Raw genomic sequence first — 21,571 nt, forward strand, 5'->3', positions numbered from 1 at the left:
TGTGTTTGTCACGTCTGAAGAGAGTGAGCGTATAGAAGGGTCGGGGTTAGAGAGAGGGTGTGTGACAGGTAGAGAGGGTGTGACAGATAGGGAGAGAGAGTAACAGATAGAGTGTAACGGATAGAGTGTAACAGATAGAAAGAGGGAGAGAGGGAGGGAGGGAGGGAGGGAGGGAGGGAGGGAGGTAGTATAGCTGTTAGAGGGACGAAGAAGAAGAGTGAATGTTAGCGAGAAAGGAGAGGGAGAGGGAGTTAAGCACAGAGAGAGAGAGAGTGTCAGACAGATAGAGAGTGTGTAACAGATAGAGTGTAACGGATAGAGTGTAACAGATAGAGAGAGGGAGAGAAGGAGTGAGGGAGGGAGGTTGTATAGCTGTTAGAGGGACGAAGAAGAAGAGTGAATGTTAGCGAGTGAAGGAGAGGGAGAGGGAGATAAGCACAGAGAGAGAGAGAGTGTCAGACAGATAGAGAGTGTGTAACAGATAGAGTGTAACGGATAGAGAGAGGGGGAGAGGGAGGGAGGTAGTATAGCTGTTATAGAGAAGAAGAAGAAGAGGGAATGTTAGCGAGTGAAGGAGAGGGAGAGGGAGTTAAGCAGGTAAAGTGGAAGAGGGGTAAAGAGAGAGTGTCAGACAGATACAGAGTGTGTAACAGATAGAGTGTAACGGAGAGAGTGTAACGAATAGAGAGAGGGAGAGAGGGAGGTAGCGTAGCTGTTAGAGGGAAGGAGAGGAAGAGGGAATGTTAGCTTTGCGAGAGAGGGAGAGGGAGAGGGAGTTAAGCAGGTAAAGTGGAAGAGGGGTAAAGAGAGTGTGTCAGACAGACTGAGAGAAATGAAAAGCAGACGATAAGAGGAGAGAGAAAGAGAGAAAGAAAAAGAGAGAGGGGGAGAAGGGGAGGAGAAAGTGGAATACAGTAGACGCTGAGAGGAAATAAAGCCGGTATATATCGAAGGTGGAAGAGAGAAAGAAGGGGAGGGACTAAAGCGGGCATAGAGAGGGTGTGAGAGAAAGAGGTAGGTAGTTTACACGTGGCTTTGAAAGAGGGAAAGGAAGAGGCATGTAGGTAAATCGTAGAGGAGGAGGTAAGAGGGAAAGAGAGTTGGAAAGAGAGAGAGAGAGGAAGAGAGAAAGAGTATAAGCACGTAGAGTGGTGGTAAGAGAATGAGAGGGTTATAGCTAGAGAGAGAAGAGGTGTGTATGTGAAAGGGGGGTAGTTTTAGAGGTGATAATAGACAAACGCGGGAGGGCTGTGTGGTTCCGGGTTCGTTCCCACTGCGTGGCACCTTGAGCAAGTGTCTTCTACTATAGCCTCGGGATTTGGTAAACGGAAACTGAAAGAAGCCCGTCGTATATATGTATATATGAGTGTGTGTGTGTGTGTGTGTGTATGTGTGTGTGTGTGTGGTGTGTGTGTGTGTGTGGTAAGTAGCTTGCTTACCAACAACATGGTTCCGGGTTCAGTCCCACTGCGTGGCACCTTGGGCAAGTGTCTTCTACTAAAGCCTCGGGCCGACCAATGCCTTGTGAGTGGATTTGGTAGACAGAAACTGAAAGAAGCCCGTCGTATATATATATATGTATGTATGTGTGTGTTTGTGTGTCTGTGTTTGTCCCCCTAGCATTGCTTGTCAACCGATGCTGGTGTGTTTACGTCCCCGTCACTTAGTGGTTTGGCATAAGAGACCGATAGAATAAGTACTAGGCTTACAAAGAATAAGTCCCGGGGTCGATTTGCTCGACTAAAGGCGGTGCTCCAGCATGGCCACAGTCAAATGACTGAAACAAGTAAAAGAGTAAAAGAGTATGAGAGAGAGAGAGAGTGAGTGAGTGATTGAGTGAGTGAGTGATTGAGTGAGTGGTCTTTGAATTTACTAAAATTCCCTCAAATTTACCTTCTTCTATCGCATATCACATATCGTATAACTTTTATCTTTCCGTAAATCCCCGAGTATAGTCCGCCCTTGAGTATAATACGCAGGGGATTTTTAGGGGGCTGTACCTCTGAAAAACCTAAACCTTGTGTATAATACACACCCCTTCTCTAACATGAGTCAAGGAGGTCTATATAAAGTCCTTGGTTTGTAAAAATGTATACGGTAACGTCCTTTATTATTATTGTATATATAACATAATGCAAACGTGTAGCCTTTTTGTGCATTTTGTTTGCAGAAAATAAAGAAATAACAGTAATAACGTTTAATAAATGTTGCTTATTGCAAGTTATGGATGATTCTTTTATGACTTCATTGCTTTCAGGCTTAGCTTAAGGTATTTTCGCGACCGACATCACAAAATGCGTCTGAATAAACATTGCCGGACAGCAAATAGGAACTCGGACATTGCTTAGGAAATAATTTTCATTTTTGACCTCGTATATAGTACGCACTAGGGATTTTGACCTTTAAATTTTGGGAAAAAAATGCAAATTATACACGAGGATTTAAGGTATATGAAAAACAAAATGGGTAGGGCATGGATACATACAAACTGACACACATCACAATTTTCTTTGAAATTTCAAGTTTTATTTTGTAGATATAAGTGACGTGTCATTATAGAAGGTGAGCCAAAAGTAAGCGTACAACTTTTTTACAGGTACTAGGGATTTTGACCTTTAAATTTTGGGGGGCAAATGCGGATTATATTCGAGGATTTACGGTAATTCATTTCATTTTATTCCACCAACAAACAGACTCTCCAAAATACCTTTGATTATCTACAAACTATCCAACTCTTCGATACTTTTAAATGCATTCCTATGCTAAATACACTGAATTTTATCTTCTTTTTTTTTTGCCGACCGAATTTCGAAATTAGACATTTAATTATAATTTAAATGTATGCCCGGAAAAGAAAATCTAGCATTCACCCATTGTTCATACGTTTTTAGAGATATTCAAAGTTCTCATTATTATTATTCATGTATTAACGATCGCTTTTTGTTGCATACTTAATGTCGGATTGTTATAACGCTCATTCTGTTAAGAGTAAGAGAAATAAAACAAGACCACGGCTATCTATATCTGTCTATTCGTACTTTCTCTTTATATTGACCGACGTCACCTTATTTATAGCGACTAGCACATACCACTCATCATGTAGGAAAGATGTACCATTATGAAGAAAGGCTGAAGACGCTCGACCTTTATTCTCTAGAAAAATGCTGCCGCTGTGGTGATCTCATTCTTGCTCACAACATCATAAGCGGAAAGTGTAACCTCTCGAAAGAGCTGTTCTTCACTCCTGCTCCAGAGTGTCGGCTGCGGGGTCACTCCGAAAAGTTCTATCTGCGACGATTTCATCTCAATCGAAGGAGAGGGGCTTTCTCCGTCCGAGTTGCAGATCCGTGGAATAAGCTGCCGGACGAGATCGTGAAGATGCCAACGACTGCTCTGTTCAGTCTCCCTTGACCAGAAATGGCCTGAACTCTTTGCATGAATACCACCCTGTACATAACTCCATGTCCCATTACATGGCCTTGCTTTTTGCTTTTTGAGCCAAAAAATTAACTAACTAACTAACTTACTTATCCCTACAATATTTCCCCTTTTAAGTTTTTCTTTTTTTCTTAGGGAGTATCATTTAATATTTTTTATATCACCTCACCTCCCATTTTTTAGTTTTTTTGTGTTTCTTAGTTACACGTTTAATATTTTTTTCGTTTGGCATCTACTTCCAGGAACTCCGCACATTTTCTCTTTCTTACGCTTGTGCGGCTAGTTTCAATCACCTGTGGTGGCGCTGGTACTTGAAAAGTATCATAGGCGCAGGAATGGCTGTGTGGAAAGTAGCTTGCTTACCAACCACATGGCTCCGATCTGATTACCTCGCAAAAAGTCTAAGCTAAGAGCATTAGACCCCTTTGTAAGAAAGCTAGCGAATATGTATGGCAACAAAGATAAAAATGGGGTAACATGGTACACACACACACATACATATAGGCACAGGGGTGGCTTTGTGGTAAGAAGCTTGCTTCTACACATGCGTTTGTTGTCAGTTGTTCATAGCACCGAATGAAGTCATCTCGCCGGCTTGCAGTGGACGAAAATTAAATGTAAAAGAGACTCTTCTGTAAGGTAAGACTTTTGCTTTTTGGGTCCAGTGGGGGTTTGTTGTTTGTGATAATTATTTTTTGTACAAGCAAGAGGTCCTCACTGGACTCTGGACGCTGTGCGAACTCCTTCCCAGAGGACAAGGATTTGTGTTAAAACGGCCCGACTTGGCACCGTCTGGGTTTTCGACTAAGGCGTGGAGCCTGGTCGGGCAGGAAGGGTTATAACTGACAATAAAAACAAGGGGCTTAGTGCCTCGTTGTTATTGTATTTTTATTGTATTGAATTACTCTTTACTCTTTACTCTTTTACTTGTTTCAGTCATTTGACTGCGGCCATGCTGGAGCACCGCCTTTAGTTGAGCAAATCGACCCCGGGACTTATTCTTTGTAAGCCCAGTACTTATTCTATCGGTCTCTTTTGCCGAACCGCTAAGTGACGGGGATGTAAACACACCAACATCAGTTGTCAAGCAATGCTAGGGGGACAAACACAGACACACAAACACACACACACATACAATATATATATATATATACATATATACGACAGGCTTCTTTCAGTTTCCGTCTACCAAATCGCTCACAAGGCATTGGTTGGCCCGGGGCTATAGCAGAAGACACTTGCCCAAGATGTCACGCAGTGGGACTGAACCCGGAACCATGTGGTTGGTTAGCAAGCTACTTACCACACAGCCACTCCTACGCCTATATATATATATATATATATGACGGGCTTCTTTCAGTTTCCGTCTACCAATTCTACTCACAAGGCTTTGGTCGGTCCTAGGCTATAGTAGAAGACACTTGCCCAAGGTGCCTCGCAGTGGGACTGAACCCAGAACCATGTGGTTGGTTAGCAAGCTACTTACCACACAGCCACTACTGCGTGTAAGAGGTTTACTGCCTCATAAATGTCTTGTGTATTGTAAAAAAAAATGTCAGAGGTTTATTGCGCCATAAAAGATTTTTGTATAAAACTGTGAAAAATGTAAGAGTTTTGCTGCCTCGTTAAGGAAATTTTATATTGTGAAAAATGTTAGAGGTTTATTACCTCATAAAGGATATTTTGAACTGAAAAAAATGTAAGAGGCTTGTGAAACATGAACAATCAACGTTGCCCATTGTCTCCCTTGACACAAGGACATTCAGTAAGTTTCCCGCCACAACAAATACCTTGTACAACAAAGCGCAGTCTAATAAAGTATCTCGTATCGTTAACACGTTGTTTCAGTCTCTCTCATTTTCTTAATCTTTCATACTAAGTACTCACTACTTCCTTTAATACTCAATACATTATATATATATACAACATGGTAGGCGCAGGAGTGGCTGTGTGGTAAGTAGCTTGCTAACCAACCACATGGTTCCGGGTTCAGTCCCACTGCGTGGCACCTTGGGCAAGTGTCTTCTACTATAGCTTCGGGCCGACCAAAACCTTGTGAGTGGATTTGGTAGATGGAAACTGAAAGAAGCCCGTCGTATATATGTATTATATATATAATTATAATATGTATGTGTGTGTATATGTTTGTGTGTCTGTGGTCTGTGTGTCCTCCAAATCGTCTGACAACCGATGCTGTGTGTTTACGTCCCTGTCACTTAGCGGTTCGGCAAAAGAGACTGATAGAATAAGTACTGGGCTTACAAAGAATAAGTCCCGGGGTCGAAATGCTCGACTAAAGGTGGTGCTCCAGCATGGCCGCAGTCAAATGACTGAAACAAGTAAAAGAGTAAAAGAGTTAAAAAGAGTATCCAAAAGACCTAGACTTTAATCAGGAAAATCTAGCCGCAACAGCTTGCTGCCTCGTGTATGAAACTTTAAAAGAACAATGTCCTCATGGAAACAGCAATCGGGGGGCGCTACTTGTTCTACGTCCAGCCCGTAGCTTCTTTTCTATGTGAGGCCTTTATGGCCAATGTATTGAATAAAAGAAGCTTGCTTCCCAACCACATGGTTCCGGGTTCAGTCCCACGCACAAGGCTTTGGTCAGCCGAGGCTATAGTAGAAGACACTTGCCCAAGGTGAGTGCTGAAGAAGGGGCAACAAACCCCCACCCCCGAAATATGGCATATATTTCAAAACCCACTTTTTATAGGTGCAGGAGTTAAAAGAGTGTAAAAGAGTTAAAAAGAGTATCCAAAGAGTAAGTAGCTTGCTTACCAGCCACATGGTTCCGGGGTCAGTCCCACTCGTGGCACCTTGGCAGTGTCTTCTATATAGCCTCGGGCGGACCAAAGCCTTGTGAGTGGATTGGTAGACGGAAACTGAAGAAGCCGTCCGTCTATATATGTGTATATATATACATATATATATATATATATATATATATATATAGATATATATACATATATATGACGTGCTTCTTTCAGTTTCTGTCTACCAAATCCATCATATAATATATATATATATATTATAATATATATATACACAATAGGCGCAGGAGAGTGGCTGTGTGGGAAGTAGCTTGCTTACCAACCACATGGTCCCGGGTTCAGTCCCACTGCGTGGCACCTTGGGCAAGTGTCTTCTACTATAGCCTCGGGCCGACCAAAGCCTTGTGAGTGGAATTGGTAGACGGAAACTGAAAGAAGCCCGTCGTATAATATATATGTTTGTGTGTGTGTGTGTGTGTGTTGTGAGAAAGAAAGAGAGAGAGAGTTTATGTATTTGCTATTTGCCTGGCAGCCGATGTTGGTGTGTTTACGTCCCCGCAACTTAGCGGTTCGGCAAAAGAGACCAATAGAATAAGTACTAGGCTTACAAAGAATAAGTCCTGGAATCGATGTGCTCGACTAAAGGCGGTGCTCCAGCATGGCCGCAGTCAAATGACTGAAACAAGTAAAAGGCGCAGGACTGGCTGTGTGGTAAGTAGCTTGCTAACCAGCCACATGGTTCTGGGTTCAATCTCACTGCGTGGCATCTTGGGCAAGTGTCTTCTGCTATAGCCCTGGGCCGACCAATGCCTTGTGAGTGGATTTGGTAGACGGAAACTGAAAGAAGCCTGTCGCATATATGTATATATATATATATATGTATGTGTGTGTGTGTTTGTGTGTCTGTGTTTGTCCCCCTAGCATTGCTTGAAAACCGATGCTGGTGTGTTTACGTCCCCGTTACTTAGCGGTTCTGCAAAAGAGACCGATAGAATAAGTACTGGGCTTACAAAAGAATAAGTCCTGGGGTCGATTTGCTCAACTAAAAGCGGTGCTCCAGCATGGCCGCAGTCAAATGACTGAAACAAGTAAAAGAGTAAACGAATACACACAGAGTGTCCCAAAATTACGGCAACCAACTTTTTTCAATTTCGCCCAGACTAGACTAGGCTACCCATGACCCGTTGGGTCACTGACGGTTCATACTATGAAACATTGAAGTTGACTTCAACATTGCTTTGAAATGAAAGTAAATTTTTATGATGATTTAGTTAAATATTTGAATTCGTTCGTGTCATCTGGTTTACAAGTTTATGCTAAGTTTTTATTTACAGCATTTAATATAATAATAATAATGATAATGAAATTATTGTATACAGTGCTCAGGTGCACCACAACTTGTCGAAAGTGCGTATAGAGCATAGGCAGTAATGTACAAATGTCTAGAAAGCAAACAATGTATGAGTCAGATACATGCTTGCGTGTGTATGGAGGGGAGCATGGAAGTTTTGAAGGATGCAGTGCTCCGACAACTAACAACTGATGCCGGCAGTTTGCTCCATGCTTCAGCAAACTCTCGGCGTGAAAAAATGTTTCCTGAAGTCATGGGAGCTGTGCTGTTTTCTGACTTTGTAAATATGTCCACGGGTGTTAGATGGGTGGAGTTTGAAAAGGTGCTCAAATAAAACTTCCGAGATACACTTGGACTCTCCGTAACAGCACTTATTTATTCCAAATGTGCACACTTCGGATCATTTCCGTTTGACCGGCAGTTTTTTTTAACATAATTTCCACGTAACTAAACACTTTTAAACTTTGTATACTGGTAGAATGTGTTTATAAAACATCTTTTTCTCTTGGCTTTATTGAGAAAATTCTATAGTTTGTAAGATATTTGTTGTTTTTATCTTCAATTTCTGCAATTTCAACCAATCAATGACGTCTATTGAGGTGAAAACATTCTGTGCCATGTGAATATGTCCCTCGTTTAAGAAACAGATTGAGTTTATTTACATTTCCGAAGAAAAAAGGGATCTTTTCGGTTTGACCGGCAGTTTTTTAAAATATTTTCCACGTAACTAAACACTTTTAAACTTCGTATACTGGTAGAATGTGTTTATAAAACATCTTTTTCTCTTGGCTTTATTGAGAAGATTCTATAGTTTGTAAGATATTTGTTGCTTTTTCTTCAATTTCAACCAATCAATGACGTCTATTGAGGTGAAAACATTCTGTGCCATGTGAATATGTCCCTCGTTTAGGAAACAGATTGGGTTTATTTACATTTGTGAAGAAAAAAAGATACCCTTCCCCCCACCCCTAACCCTAAAACAGATTGAAATGCAATAGATCGATACTAGGGTCATAATTATGGGTGACAATTTAATATGACACCGCTAGAAAAAACTGCCGTTCAAACCGAAAAGATCCGACACTTCTAAATAAAAGGCAAAAGGAATTGTTATATAACGTAAACATAAAATTAATGGAAACATATTTCCCCTCTCGTAATGTTACTTTCAGAGTATTTTCCCTTTATGGACCGTTTTGGCTATTTATGAAGGTACCCTGTATCAGAAAGGCGTAGACCGATTTACGCGAAACTCGTTTTGTTCCGTTTCTAATCACATTTCAGGTCTACCTTACTTTCAGAGTATTTTCCCACCGTGCGCCAGTTTAGCTGTATTAAATTAGAGACAATCACGCAAGCAAAACTGGAATAACTACAGATGTTAAACCCCACCCTGACTTGACGTTCTGAGTTCAAATTCCGCCGAGGTCGACTTTGCCTTTCATCCTTTCGGCATCGATAAATTAAGTACCATTTACGCACTGGGGTCGATGCAATCGACTTAATCCCTTTGTCTGTCCTTGTTTGTCCCCTCTGTGTTTAGCCCCTTGTGGGCAATAAGGAAATAGGTATTTCGTCTGCCGCTACGTTCTGAGTTCAAATTCCGCCAAGGTCAACTTTGCCTTTCATCCTTTCGGGGTCGATTAAATAAGTACCATTTACGCACTGGGGTCGATATAATCAACTTAATCCCTTTGCCTGTCCTTGTTTGTCGTCTCTGTGTTTAGCCCCTTGTGGGTAGTAAAGAAATAGCTATTTCGTCTGCCGCTACGTTCTGAGTTCAAATTCCGCCAAGGTCAACTTTGCCTTTCATCCTTTCGGGTTCGATAAAATAGGTACCAGTTACGCACTGAAATCGATTTAATCGGTTTAATCCCTCTGTCTGTCCTCTCTGTGATTAGCCCCTTGTGGGCAATAAAGAAATGGGTATTTCGTCTGCTGTTACGTTCTGAGTTCAAATTCCGCCGAGGTCGACTTTGCCTTTCATCCTTTCGGGGTCGATTAAATAAGTACCATTTACGCACTGGGGTCGATATAATTGACTTAATCCCTTTGTCTGTCCTTGTTTGTTCTCTCTGTGTTTAGCCCCTTGTGGGTAGTAAAGAAATAGGTATTTCGTCTGCTGTTACGTTCTGAGTTCAAATTCCGCCGAGATCGACTTTGCCTTTCATCCTTTCGGGGTCGATTAAATAAGTACCATTTACGCACTGGGGTCGGTATAATCGACTTAATCCCTTTGTCTGTCCTCTCTGTGTTTGGCCCCTTGTGGGTAATAAAGAAATGGGTATTTCGTCTGCCGCTACGTTCTGAGTTCAAATTCCGCCGAGGTCGACTTTGCCTTTCATCCTTTCGGGGTCGATTAAATAAGTACCATTTACGCACTGGGGTCGGTATAATCGACTTAATCCCTTTGTCTGTCCTCTCTGTGTTTGGCCCCTTGTGGGCAATAAAGAAATGGGTATTTCGTCTGCCGCTACGTTCTGAGTTCAAATTCCGCCGAGGTCGACTTTGCCTTTCATCCTTTCGGGGTCGATTAAATAAGTACCATTTACGCACTGGGGTCGGTATAATCGACTTAATCCCTTTGTCTGTCCTCTCTGTGTTTGGCCCCTTGTGGGCAATAAAGAAATGGGTATTTCGTCTGCCGCTACGTTCTGAGTTCAAATTCCGCCGAGGTCGACTTTGCCTTTCATCCTTTCGGGGTCGATAAATTAAGTACCATTTACGCACTGGGGTCGATATAATCGACTTAATCCCTTTGTCTGTCCTTGTTTGTCCCCTCTGTGTTTAGCCCCTTGTAGGCAATGAAGAAATAAGAATGGGGAAGGAAATCTCTTTTACGTGAAGTAAAGCTTTTATATTTCGAGTTACTTCCCCTTATTAAGCGTTGACCAATTTCCCGCAATTCTCTACTTTCATTCTTTGCTGTTCGATGATGTCTGAATTTATTGGATCCACATCTACTTCAATCTGGATATTTAACAGATTTAATTAAACGGACACGATCGCTAATCAACAGTGTAAAGAAATTAACTACAACATTCTTTATTATCTTAATATGAAGAACATAAACCAACGTTTATGTTGAATTCTATTGTCTGCCGCGGCTTGTGACGTCTTCCTCCTCAATCGATGTAGATTTATATATATATATTTCTTTATTGCCCACAGGGGGCTAAACACAGCGGGGACAAACAAGGACAGACAAAGGGATTAAGTCGATTATATCTACTCCAGTGCGTAACTAATACTTATTTAATCGACCCCGAAAGGATAAAAGGCAAAGTCGATCTTGGCGGAATTTGAACTCACAACGTAACGACAGACGAAATACTTATTTGTTTACTGCCCACAAGGGGCCAAACACAGAAGGGACAAAGAAGGACAGACAAAGGGATTAAGTTGATTATATCTACACCAGTGCATAACTGGTACTTTTTTAATCGACCCCGAAGGGATGAAAGGCAAAGTCGACCTCGGTGGAATTTGAACTCAGAACATAAAGACAGACGAAATACCGCTAAGCATTTCGCCCGGTAAGTAAAATGGTTTTATTTCGTTTTCCTTAAAATATTTTTGATGTGCAATTTTTATAACGACTTTAATACACTCATAGTTGCCATATGGAAACACTAAAAACTGAGGCGATCTTACGGTATATGTACCGGTGTACTTCCGGAAGTACCGGATACATTTCAAAACATCGCCAAGTGTTTTTTTTATATATGGGGGTGAGTGGGGGTGTTAGGGTTAGGGTATGTGACGATGCTTCGGTATATGACTTTGTTTACATTTCTGAAGATAAGAGAAATTATTTTCTCGCACTCCTTACCCAACCCTAACCCCCCATATATAAAAAAAATCACTTTTTTGAAATGTATCCGGTACTTCCGGAAGTACACCGGTACATATACCGTAAGATCCCCTCACAGGTATCGCAACTACAATTTCCATTTGATGTACTTGACTCAATAGCTCTCCTCAAGCACAGCAGGTCGCTCTACAATCCAAGGTAAGCTCTGCAGGCCGTTCTGCGATCCAAGGTACTTTGGATGGGCTGGGGCTTCCATGTGAAACTGGTGCAGGAAGCAGCCATGAACTCACGTTATTTGTCGGGTCTTCGCAGTCACAGCATATCTACAGAGGTCTCGGTCTTTCGTCATTGCCTCTGTGAGGCCCAACGTCCGAAGGTCATGCTTGACCACCTCATCCCATGTCTTCCTGGGTTTGCCTCTACCCCGGACTCATATATATATACTCTTTTACTCTTTTACTTGTTTCAGTCATTTGACTGCGGCCATGCTGGAGCACCACCTTTTAGTACTTATTCTATCGGTCTCTTTTTGCCGAACCGCTAAGTGACGGGGACGTAAACACACCAGCATCGGTTGTCAAGCAATGCTAGGGGGACAAACACAGACACACAAACACACACACATATACATATATACGACAGGCTTCTTTCAGTTTCCGTCTACCAAATCCACTCACAAGGCATTGGTCGGCCCGGGGCTATAGCAGAAGACACTTGCCCAAGATGCCACGCAGTGGGACTGAACCCGCAACCGTGTGGTTGGTTAGCAAGCTACTTACCACACAGCCACTCCTGCGCCTATATTTCTCTTTTCTCTCTTTTCTCTCTTACCTGTTTCAGTCATTTGACTGCGGCCATGCTGGAGCACCGCCTTTAGTCGAGCAAATCGACCCCGGGACTTATTCTTTGTAAGCCCAGTACTTAATCTATCGGTCTCTTTTGCCGAACCGCTAAGTGACGGGGACGTAAACACACCAGCATCGGTTGTCAAGCAATGCTAGGGGGACAAACACAGACACACAAACATATACACACACACTTATATATATATATATATATATACATATATACGACAGGCTTCTTTCAGTTTCCGTCTACCAAATCCACTCACAAGGCTTTCGTCGGCCCAGGGCTATAGCAGAAGACACTTGCCCAAGATGCCACGCAGTGGGACTGAACCCGGAACCATGTGGCTGGTTAGCAAGCTACTTACCACACAGCCACTCCTGCGCATATATATATATATATATATATATATACGGTTTAAGTAATTAAGATTCAAGTGAGTTCTGTTGAATTCACATGAATATGGTACTTGACTAGGATGCACCAGAAATCTATATGGTGTTAACCATACGACAAAGTGGGGTGATTACAAATAGGAAAAAAGCAACAAGAATGGATCAGTATATCGGTACAATTGTTTCGTACGAGGACATCTTTAATAAGGCTACAAAAATTGCAGTAAATATAAGTGACTCGTACTCATCAGCTGAAAAAACATCCGAGATTTCCAAACATCAAAGGAGATAATGTTACAATCGTGAAACATCATTGAAAGATCTATAAAAATGAGAATTTAGATAACAAATTGGTTTCTAAGATTTCAATTAGTATTACACAGTCATATATCAGGTTTTTAAAAAAGCTTTTTCAAAACATCTTAGTTTTCCAGAACGGGAAGATAAAAGTGAGGGTGTGAGTTTATCCGTATTGAAGAAAGTTCGATTCCTGGAGATCTGATGAGAGGTATCGTACTCACAGAATATATATATATATATAAATACTGTTCTGTTTGTGCACTTATAACTGGAGCATTGTTCATCCGATCACACTGAAATTTTAAACATGGATACATGAGAGAACAGGGTGTTCCATCATCATCATCATCATCGTTTAACGTCCATTTTCCGCGCTAGCACGGGTTGGACGGTTTCGACCGGGGTCTGGGGAGCCAGGGGCTGCCCCAGGCTCCAGTCTGGTCTGGCAGTGTTTCTACAGCTGGATGCCCTTCCTAACGCCAACCACTCCGCGAGTGTAGTGGGTGCTTTTTACGTGCCACCTGCACAGGTGCCAGGGGTGGGGGTCTGGCATTGGCCACGGTCAGTTGGTGCTTTTTATGTGCCACCTGCACAGAAGCCAGTCGGGGCGGTGCTGGCATCGGCCACGTTCGGATGGTGCTTTTTATGTGGGGGGAGGGTGCAGAAATATAGGGGAGCACCAGTGGGGAGGGGTGTTCGGAGAAACGATGACAGGTTCTAGACAAGTAGAACGTAGGATATCACGAGAGGGGTAATGCATGGTGAAATAGCGTATTGAAGAGGGGGGTTCGAAGAGTAGACATCTATAATGGTGGTGGGAGAAGCGACATCCGGTATAGATGGAGCAAAAATATAGATATCCGGTATTAGTGGTGGGGGTGGGCAAGGGCGGGTGCACCGCGAATACGCAAAGGTTGAAAGACGAGAGAGCGAGGACTTGGACGGGCAAAATTAATAAAGGGACGGTGGAGAAATGGAGAAATTATCGGCTCATAATGATGAGAGGAATTAGGGAATACAATGACAACTGCTTAAGCGTATTAGTAATTAGTAAGTAGATAAAATAGATAGATAGATAAAAACATAATCAAGAAATGGTAATCTAAAAAGATTTTCAAAATTGTTAATTTCAAAGTGAGAATCGCTATTTTTGTAAGAGATAAGACATTGCTCTGGACTTGCATTAGGCATAAAGTTGGACATTTTTTGGACCCATGACACTGCATGGACCTTGGCTTGAAGCCTGGTAGAATAATTTGGCAGGATATGGCCAGATTAAACACTGAAGAATTAATCCTTTAGCATTCAGATTACTCTGTCAAATGTAATCCTTATTTATTCACATTGTTTTGGATTAATCATGGATTATCTCATAGCTTTGAGATTTCAATGATGTGATTGTTTATTTTTAGAATGACATTGCAGAGTAGGTGTGAGAGGTCAGATATGGCCAGTTTAATCCTTTAGCATTCAGATTACTCTATCAAATGTAATCCTCATTTATCCACATTGTTTTGGATTAATCATGGATTATCTCATAGCTTTGAGATTTCAATGATGTGATTGTTTATTTTTAGAATGACATTGTAGAGTAGGTGTGAGAGGCCAGTTTAATCCTTTAGCATTCAGATTACTCTATCAAATATAATCCTTATTTATTCACATTGTTTTGGATTAATCATGGATTATCTCATAGCTTTGAGATTTCAATGATGTGATTGTTTATTTTTAGAATGACATTGCAGAGTAGGTGTGAGAGGCCAGTTTAATCCTTTAGCATTCAGATTACTCTATCAAATGTAATCCTTATTTATCCACATTGTTTTGGATTAATCATGGATTATCTCATAGCTTTGAGATTTCAATGATGTGATTGTTTATTTTTAGAATGACATTGTAGGGTAAGTGTGAAAGATTAGATATGTCCAGTTTGAATATTAGAATAGGCAAAATATTTGGGTCGGATGATGTCTGCTTTAAATTCTAAACTGTTAACCATCTTCTCTGTCTTACTCTGTTATTTCTCTCTTCTTTCAGAATATCAAATGACATTGGCATCAAAGAATTGGTTGCATCGAGGTACAGCATCTTTTAAAGACTGGAAGGAAATGTTCTTCGTATAATGAATCTTTGGTGTCTTACAGGAAAATAGTTCTTTGGAGCCGAGACACTTTATAATACGCAGCAGCAGGTCTCTTCTTCTTCAAGGACTTGAATGCTTAGGAGAAGATTTTCATTTGTCATTCTAACAAAACTGGACAAACATCATCATCATCATCATCATCATTTAACGTCCGCTTGACGAGGCTTAAACGTATTCATACAAGTGAGAAGTTGTATCCTTGTGAAATTTGTGGAAAAATCATTCCCTCGAAATGAACACTTAACAAGGCAAGATATTCCATACAGGCGATAAACCTTATCACTATGATATCTGTGGTAAATCATTCTCTGGGAATAGTCATTTGGCTATACACAAGCATATCTATACAGGCGATAAGCTGTATCACTGTGATATCTGTGGTAACTCTTTCTCGCAACTACATAACTTAACCGCTCACAAACGTATCGATACAGGAGATAAACCTTATCACTGTGATATCTGTGGTAAATCATTCTCTGGGAATAGTCATTTGGCTATACACAAGCATATCTATACAGGCGATAAGCTGTATCACTGTGATATCTGTGGTAACTCTTTCTCGCAACTACATAACTTAACCGCTCACAAACGTATCGATACAGGAGATAAACCTTATCACTGTGATATCTGTGGTAAATCATTCTCTGGGAATAGTCATTTGGCTATACACAAGCATATCTATACAGGCGATAAGCTGTATCACTGTGATATCTGTGGTAACTCTTTCTCGCAACTATATAACTTAACCGCTCACAAACGTATCGATACAGGAGATAAACCTTATCACTGTGATATCTGTTGTAAATCATTCTCTGGGAATAGTCATTTGGCTATACACAAGCATATCTATACAGGCGATAAGCTGTATCACTGTGATATCTGTGGTAACTCTTTCTCGCAACTATATAACTTAACCGCTCACAAACGTATCGATACAGGAGATAGACCTTATCACTGTGATATCTGTGGTAAATCATTCTCTGGGAATAGTCATTTGGCTATACACAAGCATATCTATACAGGCGATAAGCTGTATCACTGTGATATCTGTGGTAACTCTTTCTCGCAACTATATAACTTAACCGCTCACAAACGTATCGATACAGGAGATAAACCATATCACTGTGATATCTGTGGTAAAACCTTCTCTCGCAGACAAAACATGGCTACTCACAAGCGTAGTCGTACCAGCAAGAAGCAAATTCTGTGTGATATCTGTGGTAAATCGTTCTTCCAAAAGAGCAGCTTAAAATTACACAAATCAATCCATACTGGCGAGAAACCATATATTTGTGATATCTGCGGCAAATCATTCTCTCGGCAGACGTACGTGGCTATACACAAAAGTGTTCATACCGGAGAGAAACGATATCATTGCAATGTCTGTGGGAAATTATTCGCTCATGGAAGCAGCTTAACTGAGCACAAACGTATTCATACAGGAGAAAAACCGTACAACTGCGATGTTTGTGACAAGTCTTTTCCTTCGAGAAATCACTTAGCTTTTCATAAACGTACACATACAGGAGAAAAATCACATTGCGATATCTGTGGTAAATCATATTCTAACAATAGTACCTTAAACGCACACAAGCGTATTCATACGGGAGAGAAGCCATATCATTGTGAGATCTGTGGTAAATCATTCTATCGTAATAGTCATTTGGTTACTCACAATCGCATCCATACAGGAGAAAATCCATATTGCGATATCTGTGGTAAATCATTCTGTAACAATAGTTCCTTAAAAGGACACAAGCGTGTTCACACGGGAGAGAAACCATATCATTGCGACATCTGTGGGAAATCATTCGCTTTTGGACACAGCTTAACTGTACACAAACGTACACATACAGGAGAGACGCCATACAACTGCGATGTTTGTGACAAAGCGTTTCCGGCAAGACGTGCCTTAAATTTTCATAAACGCATTCACACAGGAGAGAATCCCGTATCGTTGTGAAACTTGTGGTGAATCATTCTCCCGAGAAACTTACTTATCAAAACATGTGTGCGTTCATCCCAAAGCATAAATGACATTACCTATTTCTTTATTACCCACAAGGGGCTTAACACAGAGAGGACAAACACGGACAGACAAAGGGATTAAGTCGATTACATCGACCCCAGTGCATAACTGGTACTTATTTAATCGACCCCGAAAGGATGAAAGGCAAAGTCGACCACGGCGGAATTTGAACTCAGAACGTAACAACAGACGAAATACCTATTTCTTTATTACCCACAAGGGGCTTAACACAGAGAGGACAAACACGGACAGACAAAGGGATTAAGTCGATTACATCGACCCCAGTGCATAACTGGTACTTATTTAATCGACCCCGAAAGGATGAAAGGCAAAGTCGACCACGGCGGAATTTGAACTCAGAACGTAACAACAGACGAAATACCTATTTCTTTACTACCCACAAGGGGCTAAACACAGAGAGGACAAACAAGGACAGACAAAGGGATTAAGTCGATTACATCGACCCCAGTGCATAACGGGTACTTATTTAATCGACCCCCGAAAGGATGAAAGGCAAAGTCGACCCCGGCGGAATTTGAACTCAGAACGTAACAATAGATGAAATACTGCTCCCATGACTTCAGGAAACATTTTTTCATGCTAAGAGTTGCTGAAGCATGGAACAAACTGCCGGCATCAGTTGTTAGTTGTCGGATCACTGCATCCTTCAAAACTTCCATGCTTCCTGAGATTCGCCAACACCACACCTGATCTTTCTCCCCTCCATACACACAAGCAAGCATGTATCTGACTCATACACTGTTCACTTTCCAGACATTTGTACATTACTGCATATACTTTATATGCACTTTCTGACAAGTTGTGGTGCACCTGAGCACTGTATACAATAATTTCATTATTATTATTATTTTAAAACTCCACCTGTCTAACACCCACGGACATGTTTACAAAGTCAGAAAACAGCACAGCTCCTTCCATGACTTTTGGAAACATTTTTTCACGCTGAGAGTTGCTGAAGCATGGAACAAACTGCTGGCATCAGTTGTTAGTTGTCGGAGCACTGCATCCTTCAAAACTTCCATGCTTCCTGAGATTCGCCAACACTACACCTGATTTTCTCCCCTCCATACACACACAAGCATGTATCTGACTCATACACTGTTCACTTCCCAGACATTTCTACATTACTGCATGTACTTTATATGCACTTTCTGACAAGTTGTGGGGCACCTGAGCACTGTATACAATAATTTCATTATTATTATTATTATTATTATTATTATTGAACTCTGTTGGACTTTTGGATTTTACTCAAAGGATATTGGAATATTTCATATATACCATTATGCCTATAAAACGGATTTACAAATTCAATACCCATACATATCTTACATCTATTTTCTTTCCTCCACCTCACTCTCTATTTGTATCACATCGAAACTAACTATGACTTAACCATCCTCTCACACTGTCTCCGATGAAGGGATATTATTAATTAATATCCTAGAAACAGCTGTAAGGCCTTCTATCTATAAATACTTTAATATCTATACAGCCTTGGTTTTTTTTATCTTATCATGCAAAAAATTCTTATATATATATATATATATATATATATATAAAGCTGAAGTTGTCTGTGTATGGCAGGTTTGGTAGCCTTCAACTAACACTATCTCCTCCGAGACCCTGCGACACAAGTTGACCAAAATTGAGAGTATGATAGAAGAAGGTTTGCTCTTATTCCGTAGAAGAAAAAATTCAAATCGGACCATGTTAACACCAAAATTATTTACATCAAACAGGTGCTTTTTTTCTATGAAAATACCTATTTTTTATGATTTTTCGGTGTATTTCAACCAGAAAAATGTTCACTTTAAGAGAGTAACAAGCTACATAATGCAAAATTTTTACTTTTCAAAAATTCCAATTCTAAAGGGTCAAAACAAACCGAGAAATGCCAGGTGATACTGCTAGTATATATATATTATATATTATATATATATATATATATATATATATATATATATATTATATATATATATTATTAACATTACTTTATATAATTAGGGTTCAGCAAAAGAAAATTTGCTTTACCACATACTGAACTTTTAGAAATAGCAGCCAAAGAATTTAGCTATTTCCTCAACTATAAGAAGAGTCTCCCAGACAATGTATACTCAGAAACTATTCACGTAGACATAGAGGGAAAAATGTGAGGGCGCGTGGCTTAGTGGTTAGGGCATTCGGCTCATGATCGTAAGGTTGTGAGTTCGATTCCCGTCGACGCGTTGTGTCCTTGAGCAAGACACTTTATTTCACGTTGCTCCAGTTCACTCAGCTGGCAAAAATGAGTTGTACTTGTATTTCAAAGGGTCAGCCTTGTCACTCTCTGCGTCACGCTGATTATCCCCGAGAACTACGTTAAGGGTACACGTGTCTGTGGAATGCTCAGCCATTTGCACGTTAATTTCACGAGCAAGCTGTTCCGTTGATCGTATCAGCTGGGACCCTCGTCGTCGTGACCGGCGGAGTCTTTTTTTTTTTAAGAGGGAAAAATAACGAAAGTTCACTCAAAAATTAGATTACTTGTGAACGTGTTTCCGGGTTAGTTAGATATAGAGATGCGAGAAATACATCCCTATTCTAACATTCCCGTCATCAGTACAAGATTTCATTAACCTTAAATTTGAGAGCACTAAAAATCGAACATACCCATCTGATTTGAGTAACCTCAGAGGAAATAGCTAAATTCTTTGGCTGCTATTTCTAAAAGTTCAGTGTGTGTGTGTGTATCATCATCATCATCATCATCATCGTTTAGCGTCCGTTTTCCATGCTAGCATGGGTTGGACGGTTCTACTGGGGTCTGTGAAGCCAGAAGGCTTCATCAGGCCCAGTCAAATCTGGCAGTGTTTCTACGGCTGGATGCCCTTCCTAACGCCAACCACTCCATGAGTGTAGTGGGTGCTTTTTACGTGCCACCTGCACTGGTGCCAGACAGAGCTGGCAAACGGCCACGAACGGATGGTGCTTTTTATGTGCCACCGGCACGAGGGCCAGGCGAGGCTGGCAATGGACACGAAACGGGGCAGTGGTGGCAACGGTCGCGAAACGGAAGGTTCTCTTACATGCCACCGGCACTGGTAACACATCCGCAATTTCCATTGATCGATTTCCATTCTGATCCTCACTTGCCTCAACGGGTCTTCACAAGTAGAGTTTCGACATGCCACCGGCACTGGTAACACATCTGCAATTTCCATTGATCGATTTCCATTCTGATCCTCACTTGCCTCAACGGGTCTTCACAAGTAGAGTATCGACATGCCACCGGCACTGGTAACACATCTGCAATTTCCATTGATCGATTTCGATTCTGATCCTCTATGTGTGTATATATATATATATAGGCCAATCGAATCCATCTGTGAAAATTAATACCATGCGGGCAGAGGAATTCGACTAATTGCGTATATATGCGGATGTCCGCTTGCATTGGATGGCATCGTCGTGGTGATATTAGCTTTATTGACTTTTTGTGAAATGACACATTTTAATAATATATTGGACTGTTTAATATATATGCCTGCTTTGAGTGTGAGTGTGTCTGTTGTGGTTCCTTGATGTTGGTTGAGGAGCTGTGGCGTTCAATATGGGACATTATTGTGTTTGTTGATGTATATTGATCTATATTGTTTATATTATATTATTATGTATATATATATATATATATATATATGTAAGAATATGAGTATGTATACACACATATTTATATTTATATGTAAATTATTTAGGATTTGTACTCATACTTGCATTATAATCTCTGAAGAGGCCGTGAGATATTCTTGTTAATGTCTCATTTATACCTGCTTTATATGGCTAATAGGTTAAATGAGACATACCTGTCTTCACGGCCGAAACAGCTGTCAGCTACAATGTAAATGTATTTCTATGTCTTGTTATATTTGTACTATATTAATGTATAATATCATTGCTATTATGTAGTGGTTTAATAAAGTATTGATTGGGTATTATCTGATAGTTGATGATTGATTTAGATATATTTCTCCATTTTCTCATTTTGTATATATATATATGCATGCAGGAGTGGCTGTGTGGTAAGTAGCTCGCTTACTAACTACATGGTTCCGGGTTCAGTCCCACTGCGTGGCATCTTGGGCAAGTGTCTTCTACTATAGCCTCGGGCCGACCAAAGCCTTGTGAGTGGATTTGGTAGACAGAAACTGAAAGAAGCCCGTCGTATATATATATATATATATATGTGTGTGTGTCTGTGTTTGTCCCCCTAGCATTGCTTGACAACCGATGCTGGTGTGTTTACATCCCCGTCACTTAGCCGTTCGGCAAAAGAGACCGCTAGAATAAGTACTGGGCTTACAAAGAATAAGTCCCGGGGTCGATTTGCTCGACTAAAAGGCGGTGCTCCAGCATGGCCGCACTCAAATGACTGAAACAAATAAAAGAGTATATATATATATATATATATATATATAACGATGATA

The 21,571-nt window shown here is 40.8% G+C and overlaps 2 protein-coding genes across 2 annotated transcripts in view; one reads left to right on the plus strand and one right to left on the minus strand.

Annotated features, from left to right (window-relative positions):
* LOC115225337 (chondroitin sulfate synthase 1-like) overlaps nucleotides 1-109 on the minus strand; it is a 33,480-nt gene extending 33,371 nt beyond the window's left edge. Inside the window, exon 1 of the mRNA XM_029796288.2 lies at nucleotides 1-109. This exon is cut by the window's left edge and continues 12 nt beyond it. The gene's annotated coding sequence lies outside the window, so the exon portion shown is untranslated.
* LOC115224959 (zinc finger protein 883-like) overlaps nucleotides 1-17,217 on the plus strand; it is a 30,267-nt gene extending 13,050 nt beyond the window's left edge. The window contains exon 2 of the mRNA XM_029795887.2: nucleotides 15,307-17,217. Within this exon, the coding sequence (XP_029651747.1) occupies nucleotides 15,307-17,021 (1,715 nt within the window). The 3' untranslated portion in view covers nucleotides 17,022-17,217. The remainder of the gene's footprint in view (nucleotides 1-15,306) is intronic.
* Nucleotides 17,218-21,571: the final 4,354 nt, after the last annotated feature.

This window comes from Octopus sinensis, linkage group LG27 (assembly GCF_006345805.1).
Source record: "Octopus sinensis linkage group LG27, ASM634580v1, whole genome shotgun sequence".
NCBI classification, from domain to species: domain Eukaryota; kingdom Metazoa; phylum Mollusca; class Cephalopoda; order Octopoda; family Octopodidae; genus Octopus; species Octopus sinensis.